Genomic DNA, 11171 nt, shown 5'->3' with positions numbered 1-11171 from the left:
CTGGGAATGCAGAGGCTTGTCAGAAATGGGCTACAGAGGATTGGTGGGTGAGCGTGCTACGTTGAGCAGTGCGTGCATGCTGAGTGTTGTTCTTGTGCTGCTGCTGCTGCATCTTTGTGGGTTACGTTTAAATGCTAAATACTGGGGAAAAAAACGCTTTCTCATTAGCATTATATGGATGTTGACATTCCATTCAGGTCAAAGTTAGTGGTGCGTGACCATATTTGTGCTTATGTGGTTTGTGTGTGTGTGTGTGGAGGCTCACACAGTGCAGTAGTCATGGTTGTCACACAAGCGTAGCCGTGCACGTGCACACATGCGTGCTCCTACTGTGCTGTGTGTGGTGGGAGCCCCCCGGGGGGTGCCGCTGAGCTGTCAAAGCAGGATGGATGAAGAAGCTGCCCTGCATAGCAAGGGGCTCTGGGGAAATACCACCAACATGACACACACAAACACACAAACACACAAACACACAAACACACACACTAATAGAGACTCCGTCAGCACACAGCATGCACGTGTACCTGCTTTGAAATGCAGAAATTTGAATATGCACGCATGAATACGAACACAGAAACAAATGTAGTGAGAGAGCGCTTGCACGCAACCACACACACACTAATACACACACAAATACACAACTACACAACTACAAAAGGGCTGCTGGCTGCCTCTGTGAGAAACAGACACTGCCCTGGGGTCCTCCGCAGAGGAACATCTGATTTTGATAACAGAAGAATGTCCAGAAATCTCCATTTAGCAGACAGCGAGTCAACATGGACAGCGTCAGGCAGGAAAGGCGCAGACTGAAAAAGCAGACTTCCTCAACCCCCCGCCCTCCTATGAACGGAAAACTACGGAAAGAGTATCAGCAATGACACGGGGAGGCCGCATCCATCATTACTACGAAGGGAACATGTGGATTTGGAACCAGTTCATATCGACTCTTTTGATTTGGTATGACTTCATCAGCTTCAGACATCATTCACATCAGATGCACTTCCGTTCTAGTCGACAAGTTCCTTTCTGCAACTTGGAAACGAGCCGGACTAATCCGTTCTGCAGGTTCTAAACAGTCCTCGCTAACTCTTTTACTGACACTCGCGGTGCTTACTTTGAGTTTTGCTCGGTTCATATAACGCAGACAGACTGTCAGCCTGTTTATAACGTGTCTGCTCGTCTTCCTGCTTCTCGCCTCGTCGAGCTTTGTTGCGTTTCATCACATCTCTGCAATTACTTTGGCGAGCACAACGCTATCATGACTGAGAGAGATGACGGCGAAGAATTGCGAAAAGTAAAACCCGCTTTGCAATAAATCACGAGGATCCCTTGAAGGACTTGATTACCTCGAATGGCAACAACACAAGAGCAACGACGGCTTTCGCAGCAGCCGGTCGTGTGAAGGGAAGATTTCCCAGACCCTTCAGACGGGACCGGAGCAGCACCGAACCACAGCAGACCTTGTAAACTTAACCATTCTTAATTCCACAGAAGGATTTCCTCGATCAGGGCGGTAAATCTCCATGCTTGGCACAAGCCTGAACAATCCATTAACAATAATAAAGCCCGAGCAGCAGGGAGATAGACCCTTAAAGGGGAAGGTCAGCCTGATATTACAGCTTTAAAGGTTTCCTATTACGGCTCAACTTCAATATAACCACTCACCTTGCCTTTAATGGCTGCTGGCTATGCAGTGGCTGAGCACATATGGAGATTCTAAATCCAGTCTCTCTGAAATATTACTGGATAGTGGAGAGCGATTTATGGGTCTGTGTCTGTGCCGCCGGTCGGAGGTTGGAGGTGTGAGCGTTGTTAATAAAATTGCCACAGCGGTGAAGGAGATCCCCTCGGTACCGGCCCTATCTGGCCCGCGAGCCCTGCTGGGACGCACAGGAGACTGAGCGCTGCAGCACCTGGCCCCAAAAGTGCTTAAGCAGCACTTTTTCCTTCATCCTGGCCTTTCCCACCGATGCTTTCTTTCATATCTTTACTCCCCCCTCCGACTCACTTTTTTTTTTTTTTTCCGCTGCCACTTTTCGACACCCCGACTCCCCTGGAGACTCGCTCCGTTTCCAAAGCTTTGTCTACCCTTTACTTTTCGGAGCTGCCTCTCTGGACGCCGACTAGGAGAACGGTTCCTAACGCAAGACGAGGCACAATCTTGTCTCTACACGTGTCTCCATTTTGTGACACTCGTTCTTTTTTCCTCTGCCTGTTTTCTCCTTGGCCACAGCCGAGGGTGACTGCAGAAAAAAAAAAAAAAAAATAAGAGAGAGAGAGAGATAGGAAGGAGAGAGGACACTGCAACAGAGAGCAGAAGAGGAAAGAGGGGAGAGTGCAAGCTCTTAAGTAGATTGCAAAGAACAGCACAGAGGCATGAGTGTGAATATTAAGAGGGTTTTCTCCTGCCCGAGAAGTTCCAGCCTGCAGCAAGAGCACCACCAGGGAGGGAGAGAGGAGATGGTGACAGGGCGGGAAAGAGAGGAAGAGGCCTACAGAACCGTCAGCGATTCAGGTGTCAGACATCACAGCGTACACAATCTATCACGCTGTCCGGCAGATCCCAGATGAGGAATTACCACGATTGAATTAGAAAGGTGGCTTCTTATTACAAATGTGATGATTTATTTATTTTTTTCCCCCAAGACAGAAAGGAAAAGGGGTGCCACTTAAAGCCAATGTAGGGGTGAGACTCACCTGGAATGCCTGGCGGGGTTTTCAGGTATTTCCCGTTGAAATGCTGTATCACTACTTCACACTTCTCTGTAGACTCCATCCTGCAACGGGAAAGCGAGACGTGAAGTTTTTAGTTGAAAATGACAGCAAACAAAAACCCATCAAGACGATCATCAGCCAACAACAGAGCAGTTTTTTTCTCTTTGCTCGTTTCCATCTAGGCCTTCACGCACGGAGCAGCTTGAGGTTAAATACTGCCGCAGATGACACATTTACAACAACTACAGTTCACCCACAACGCTCTCCGTCCCGCCGCCTGGTCAGCGTCAGCGCTCCCCTTCTTAAAAAAAAACAAAAACCTTCTCTGAGACTATCCAGAGTCAGTCTGTCGATCTGCTGCGGAACGTCATCGTCTGCATGAGTCAGAAGTTCATAATGAAATTCAGGGCTTTCAGGGAAAGACTTGTTATGCAGCCTTTCTCTGCGCATAATAGGAAGGTAAAGGATAGAGGGACAGGAGGGGTGGGTGGGAGAGAACAATAAGCAGAAGACGGTATGAGAAGGTAGGAGTTACGTGCTCGTGGATGGTAATGATGGTGTTATCCGGAGCCGGGGAGAGACGGAGTACAGGAAGCTGCCTGACTCCATTTTCCCAGCCGCCGGATCAAAGCCGGTGTACAGGCCAAGCAGGCGGCCAGCGGGGGGGCTCTGATCCTTCACATCATAAGCCCACAAACGCTAATGTCACACACACATTACATCAAAACACGACCGTAAGTTTATCAAACACAGAGCCGAACAAATGGACTTCTTTTTGTTGGCGTGCACACACACTCGTCTTTCATCCTTCTGCTGTGAGGAGGCGTACGACGTTGTGAGGAGACTGGAGCACGTTACAGTCCGACCCAGAACCTTTAGCCTTTATAACAGACAGATTAGCCACACAGATATGCACATGCTTATTGACATACTGCTCATCCTTGCTGAGCGTGCATGTGTTAATGTATTGGACTATGCATTGGCGTCCTGGAGTCTTGTAGGAGCCATGTGTTGATATAATTGTTTGAAAAAACTTTAAAAAGTACATTTAAAGGAGGCTTGTTTCCATTAGCGGTGATGGAGTGACTAAACTAGTCTGCTTAGGGTCATTAGAAGGTGCTAGTACGGGTTATTTTACATAAAACAGCAGAAGAAGAAGAAGAAGAAGAAGAAGGACAAACAAAACACTGGCCACCCACAAGAGAACAAAACGGAAACAAGTCCTTCAGAATTGTTTTCAGTCAGAAATGTTATAATTATTATTTTACGTCAGCTGGCATCGGCCATGTTTAATGCAGTCAAACACAATGAAATGAGCGAACACAGATGATAAGACATGCGAGGTAAATGTTCGGATAAGTTAAAAAAAATCACCTCAAGCAGGTTTCTAAACTTTCCCCCCCGAACTTTCCATATACATTAACTTCTTAAAATGCAATACTTCAAAATCTGCATAAAAATAAACCATGGAGCTATAGACAAGGTGTTTGCACTTCAGTTTTTGTATACATTAAAAAACAAAAACCCAGATTTAATATATTAATCACACGTGCTGGCAGCTGATTGTACTGTTTGTTTTTTGTATGACTGACAAAGCCAGCATATCACTGCTGAACTATCTTATTAAGATATTTAAGGACCAAAATAGTTAAAACAAGTGAAACAGTCTTATGTGAAAATTGCGTACTGAGAAGAACTATCTTAAAATCAGCATATATCACTTCGATCTAAGATATTCCATCTGACTTAGATTTCAGTTTTTGCAATGAGCTGTTCTCCACTGTTTCCAGTCTTTATGCTGAGCTAAGTTCAAGACTGTTTTATGGTCTGAGGATCTGCTTCAGAGCTGCTGTCTGATCACAGTAAGCATGTGTTGTCATTGTGAATATCATTTAAAAATACTGGTGCACATCTTCAGGCTTGTCTCTTCAACACAAAACTCAAACACAAATGCCACACCAAAAAAAGGACGGGCGGAGGCACAATGCCCGTTGTCTCCTCTTTCACCTCCACACAGCTGGACCGTCGTGGTGTGAAGTGGGTGTGAACGCTGTGAATTGCTGCTTTCGGAAAGTTACAGCCAATGTTTTGACGCAGGCGCCTCTTCCCTGACATTGAAAAGGCGTGCGGGGGGAGTCGGAGGCTCTCTGACGCTACCTGACCATCCAGTTCAGACGCACCATAAATCCTGCTTAAGTGTCTCCAGGCTGTAACTTCATATTTAACTGACACACATGACAATGATATCAATCTCTTCATCCGACTCGCTGCGAGAGAAAATAATCGCATTTCCCAAAATGTCCAAGTATTCCTCTGACTTAGAATCATTTGCTCTCCTTTAATTTAAAGCCAGACTGTAAGCGACGCTGTTCACATCATCATCACGGCAGCTTAGCTACCTATATGAACTCCAGCTCCTCACTATATTTAGACTTTTAATTCGTGCAGTTTAATTGATTGAGCTGCTTTAACACATCCAGCAGAGTGCATCAGTCAGAGACGAGGATTTGCTTATTTTTTTCAATGCACAGTAGAAAAAAAAAAGTTCAGTTGTGTTAAGCAGCATATTGAAAACAAATATCCTCGTGCATGAATTTGCACGTTCAGCGTCGTACACATATTGCAGGTTCCCTGATGTGCACAAAGGACTTGTTTTAAAATGCAGGCTTGACTGATCGCCGTGCCTTCATGGTGATACGCTCCAGGAATGTGCAGAAATCATTGCATTCCAGATCCTCCTGCTTTGTTCGCCCTCACCTCCTAAAATACTCATATCATCCTGTCAGCCTCTCACTTCTCCGTCCTCTGTCTCTCATCCTTTCTGCCATCGCTACCTCCATCCTTCTCTCTCTTTTTTTTTTTTTACCATAGCTTCTTTATCGCTCTCTCTGTCCCATCCATCTTACTCCCGGCCCGTCTACACCTTTTCTTTTTGACGTCTCTCTCATTCCTCCCCGTCTTTCAACCTTGGTTATTTCCTCCATCTTTCACCGTTACCCTCGCTCTCTCTCTCTTTGCCCCATCTCTCTCACTTTCCGTGCCCTCCTTTTCCTTCCCTCTCCATCCCATCCTTTTCTTTCTACATTACGCCCAATCCACATCAACATCTCTCTCTCTCCCCTTTCCTCTCCCTACTTCTCTTTTTAGAATATGTAATCTTTCACACTTCCTGGCATCATCAATCTCTCACTGACCCTGTCTCCACCCTTTCCCCCCTCATCCCTCCGTCCCCTGGGTGTTTGGGAACGCTGGTACTAAGCAGCCAGTGTGACTCAGGTGATCGCTAATCATAAAAACTGGCCTTGTACACGTCACTAGCACACAACTAGAAATTAGGTTAGATTTTCTAAACAAAAAGTGGCAGCTATAGTTTTAAACTCTTTGATTTTATGTTACATACAGCGATGAGCCATAACATTAAAACCACGTGAAGTTAAAACAAACCTCGAGTCCCGACATTCAGGTGTTACTTTAACACTATCGCATTAGCGTACCCTTTGGCCTTCCCCAGCAGGACGATATCCGACAAGAACACCCAATTCGGACGTCATCCTCCCATTAAACAGCTGTTTCAGTGCACACCAGTCTCATACAGATGTTCCCTCACCGGCGTCCAGTAGCTGCATCCATCCTGATCCTTGCAGGAAGTCACCCTGAGTGGAGCTTTTTAACCCAAACTGAACTAATTTCTAAATGCAACAAAGGAGTTTTGGGGTCTAAACTTAACCAAATGCCAAGGAAAATATGAATTAAGTCAAAAAATAAAGCTATGATTAGTGTTTGAGACTTTAAGGGTGACTGTGCATTTACCATTAGGGTCCTGACCCTTGAAATGAGCGACCTGGGGGGAGATCAGCTGCAGAATCAGATATTTCTTTGGAATAAAACTCATTTTTATAGACCTGCTTTTATGCAGCGTCGTCTCTTTCACTCTCTTTTCTCCTGTGCTGTGGCATTTTTTATGTTTTTATTGGTAAATTTGCATCAACTGGTCCTTTAATGTATTGAAATCCTGCAATTTGCATTTTGCATCTCTGACCGTGTTCCATTCTGTGTCTCTGACGTTTAGCTTCCCTGGTCTGTTTTTTTTTCTTTTTTCTTTTTGCCTGTTTGCAGCCCTTCTGTTGTAATAATCACTTATATAAATAAAAGCTGGGATTAGAACGTATTTATGAAATGAGGTGGAAACGGAGAATCTTTAAGCGGAGCGATAACTGAGCAAAGGTGGAGAGCGTCCCGACCTGCACATGTGTGTGAGAATCATGTGAATGAATAGGGAATTATTAGAGCTTCAAATGTGGACAAAACCAGACTCTAAACTCCCTAAATCCAAATTGTTCAACTCCACATATTACACACTGTATTGTTTGTGTTTGTCTTAATGCATTATTGATTTAATTTGGCAATAATCAGTATTAGTATAACACCAGGAAGTTGAACCTACACAGTGTTTATGTGAATATAATCTGTACGTATGCATCCATAACATGCTCCTGGCCCATGTTCACTCTAAACCCACAAACGTGCCGGTAACTCCTCCTTAAAGCTTTCAGTTAAGAGGCCACAAAGTGACACGGAGACAATCTGCACAAACACAACTAACCTCCCTTCACTCTAGCTCAACAACCTTCATGCAGTCTTTATGAAATGATCATTTATGTGGCTATGAACTCCATTATCAGAACAAAAGCTGTTTAGAAACCATTCGTCGGGGCGTCTTTGTTGTCCGTTTTAAAAGTGGCTGCCTTCTCCTTCTCCCTTTAGCGGTTCTCTGACTGGAAGCGTTGCCGCCAAGCTTCTCTTGGTTCTCCATCCCACTCGCAGCCCCACCCGGTTGTCCATTGTTTGCCTCCTCCTCCTCACTGTCATCTCTCTCCAGCAGAATAACGGTGGGTAGGTGGACTAGGAGTAAATAAGGCCACGTGGAAACAACCCGGTCAGCCAGGCCGTCGGTCGGTTGGTCGGTCGGTCGGTCGGTCGGTCGGTCGGTCGGGCTTTTGGGGCGGCCAGTCAGTCAGAGAGCCAGCCAGGTAGACAGCGAGGCAGGCCGGCTTTTCTGTGTGTGCTGCTGGTTAATGGCATCAGGTGCTGCTGTCTGCAATGATTAGTGCTGGGGCTGGAGTAATGGGCTCTGATAACAGTAATGGATCGGCCCACAAACACTTAGCTCAGTTTACTCTCTCTAATGCCCCTCACAGCCCAACCCTCAGCAGCTGTCTGTCTGTCTGTCTGTCTGTCTGTCCGTGTGTTGACACAGCTAATGGGACTTCTACAATTCATAAAACACATTGATTTGTTTTTCTCTCCTCAGGCCGGATCTCTGTTTTTGGCTTCTCTGTCTAACCTGCACCACCGTCCTCCTTTACAGCCAGACCTCTCTTATTTTTTTTTTCCTTTTCCACATCTCTCACCTCTTCTCACTTTCTATTCCTCAATAATTCTGTCTCATGACGTCCTCTCTCTCATCTCCTTCTCTTTCCCATCACCTTCTCGTTCTCCTCATAATAACCTCTGTGATTAGTTCTTTCTACCTAACCATTGTTTCACACTCATGTCTCTCCCTCCTGCTCTCTCGCTCTCCCCCTTCCATCATGTCTGCTCCTCCTCCCACCGAGGGCTGTTTGAACAGGTGGCCTGTGGCAGGTTGTTGCTGTGCTCTGCTTGCTGGTCTGCAGGAGGCTGCCTACCTGTCTGTGTGCGTACGTGAGCGCCCGCTTTCCGACGCGTGTCGCCGCACGCGCACGCCGAGCTGGCACGCGCTCATTCGCACAGGTGTGTAGGCGTGCGCGGAGGCCTGTCTGTCTGTGCATATGCTCATATTTGTGCATAAAGTGGCTGCTCGTGTGTGTGTGTGTGTTTGTGCTTGTCTGTCCCGCTGTAACCCACGGTAATAGAGCAGGGAATAGGAGAGGAGTTCAGCCAGAGCAGGTGATTAAGAAAAATCCCTGCAAGATGGCGGTTCTGTGGCCGTCAGTGGCCTCCTCTGGGTAAACAGGGGAGGAAAGTGTGGAGAGGAATGAGAGCCTGGTGGCTGCTGTCGAGGACAAGGACAGAGCGGTTTATGACTTTGGGGGATTAACAAGCTGAAGTGGAAACTTTTCTAAGTAGAAAAAGAAATAAACTGTTCAGTGATAGGCTTGGTCTTGGAAATATAGCAGCAGCGACTACACTATGAGGATAAGGCAGTAATTGCTAATATCCAAGAGTGTTTGTGAATACACAGACGCAAGCATCCATCAGCAGGGACGTGTACACACTGAGGCACACGCGTGAGCAAAGACAAACTCGTCCACTGGCTCGGAGACGAAACAAACCAGAGAAAGTTTCTTTTCAGAGCGAGTGAGTGTATCGATGCACATATGGTGCACAAGTCAGTCGCTGGACGCCTGTGCACGGACACACATCTGTTTACGTGCATCTGGTGCATGCTTCAGTCTGTGCGTTTGTATTTGTGCACAGCTAACATGGGAAAAATCCAAGCTGAGCAAAGAATCCTCAGCTTGTGATAACAGTGTCTTCTGTTGCTCTGTAGGGAGCTTTCCAAAGTTTGAAAGTTTGAAAAAAAAAAAATACCCGTGATACCTGTGTGCCACCAGGGTTATCTCAGCTCACTCTGGAGACTCACCTTCTTTTTTCTTTACTACAAAGCCTAAATTACAAACTAGAAGTGTGGAGTGAGGAAAAATAAAAAAAGACGGCGGCTAAAGAGTGCAGCAGCTTTCGAGTTTTTAGAGGTTTAAGCACACAACACATCGAGACTAAAACACAGGGTGTCTCGCTTCGTCATTACTATTCTTTACCTGGCGAAGCCGACTCCTCTGCTGACCCCGTTGGCATCCCTCAGTATCCTCGTGGAGATGACGTGACCCAGAGGCTTCAGCATGTTCTCCAGCTCCTGCTCGTCCATAGACACTGGCAGGTTGGAGATGTACAGGTTGGTGGGGTCCTGCTCTTGTTGCTGCAGGTTCAGGATGGAGGAGGGGCAAGAAGAGGAGAGAGGAGAAACCAAAGATTAGAAATAATGCATCACCATCAGTTGTAGGAGCTGCGAAATAATGCACCAGCTTTGTGTCGCGAGCGGTTACGAAACATGTTGCAATGCTGCCAACTGTGCAGCCAAACTCGGGCTAAACTCACATGACATTTGGCCTTATCGATACCCACACACTCATCTGCTCAAACGCAATATGGATGCATCAATAATTCACCGCGCTGCTCGCTCTGTGTGCGCCAATGAAACGGCTACGATATGGATTTGTGTGAGTGAAAAGTATTATCACAGCGCGAGTCTGTATTAACATCCTGGAAGTTGTACATGTTCGCAGGAGTTTGCTCGGAGTCTTCTGGGGCTTTCCTCTCAACCAGATTTTAATGGTCAAGTTTATAGCTCAGGGGAAAGAGGGAGAGAGAAGCTGCGTGTTGTACAACAGCGTTTTCGGTGTAGTGCCCAGGGGCTACTGCTAGCTAGGTAAGGCTGCACAGCTGGTGGTGGGCTGAGCCTGAGGTAGCAGAGGGCCCCGTGAGCTCCACAACAGCTGGAATCAGCCCCAGCAGTCAATCAGTCAGCGGGCCTGGCAGTCACAATGCAAGTCACCCATCCACGAATCCATCCATGTTTCAAGTCTCGAAATTAAGCATGAAACTACATTCTGCCGTCCTTATTTCTAATTATGCATTTGTATGAAGCTGAATGCTACGTCCCCATTAGCATTTCAATAGGCTGTATGTGACCTATTCATCCAGTCAGAGGCGGATCTGTTGCTGATCTGCATTTCCCACACACTTCATTCAGCGGCAGCAGCCGGCAACACCACGAGTTGGATCTGTCAAGGGCAAACACATTATTACAGACAGCCAGCGACGGCGTCGTTAGTGGCCGGTGTGATATAATGAGTGAATGAATGCTACGAGATAAAAAAAAAAAAAAAAAAAAATCAGATTTAAATCTGTGTCAGCTTAGTTAAAAACACTTTACATCTGTCTTGTTCTGATTATTTAAACATTTTGGTTTATTTTGAAGCCAGTCAACTGAATCTTACATTAAACTGAAAATTAATTAACAATTAATTTTAATTCTGTCATTTTTAACTGCGCTTTATTAGCCACAACATTAGCTCTGACCAGCAGCACCAGTGACATGGGACCTCTGGGTGTTTCTGGCACTGGGATGTTGGCAGCGGTTACTTTGGGTTCTGTGGGTTTGAGGTGGGACCTCCTTGGACCGGGTTTGTTCTGGCACATCCCGCGGATGCTCGATTGGATTGGGAACTGGGGAGTTTGGAGGCCCGGTCAACCCTTTGCACTCTTTGTCACATTACTAGAGTCGCGTCTTGTTCTGTATCAGTGTTTTTAATCTTGCAGCTGATTGGCCGTAAAACTAATTAAATGCAAATTCATAACAACAGTTTCTCTGATCAATACTTTAAGCATTTAAAAGACGCATCACCGTGTGAAAA

The 11171-nt window shown here is 46.1% G+C and overlaps 1 protein-coding gene across 5 annotated transcripts in view; it reads right to left on the bottom strand.

Moving 5' to 3' along the window:
* The window catches only part of LOC103356545 (RNA binding motif, single stranded interacting protein), a 211766-nt gene that overhangs the window by 71027 nt on the left and 129568 nt on the right, over nt 1-11171 (bottom strand). For all 5 annotated transcript variants that reach the window (XM_008280734.1, XM_008280759.1, XM_008280750.1 and 2 more), the window contains exons 5-6: nt 9516-9673; nt 2698-2777 (exon numbers count right to left, since the gene is read on the bottom strand). In XM_008280734.1, the coding sequence (XP_008278956.1) occupies nt 2698-2777; nt 9516-9673 (238 nt within the window). The remainder of the gene's footprint in view (nt 1-2697; nt 2778-9515; nt 9674-11171) is intronic.

Source organism: Stegastes partitus, unplaced genomic scaffold (assembly GCF_000690725.1).
Source record: "Stegastes partitus isolate 25-593 unplaced genomic scaffold, Stegastes_partitus-1.0.2 Scaffold6, whole genome shotgun sequence".
NCBI classification, from domain to species: domain Eukaryota; kingdom Metazoa; phylum Chordata; class Actinopteri; family Pomacentridae; genus Stegastes; species Stegastes partitus.
The sequence above is the reverse complement of the archived record's forward strand: the minus strand, read 5'-3'. Positions and strand labels throughout refer to the sequence as shown.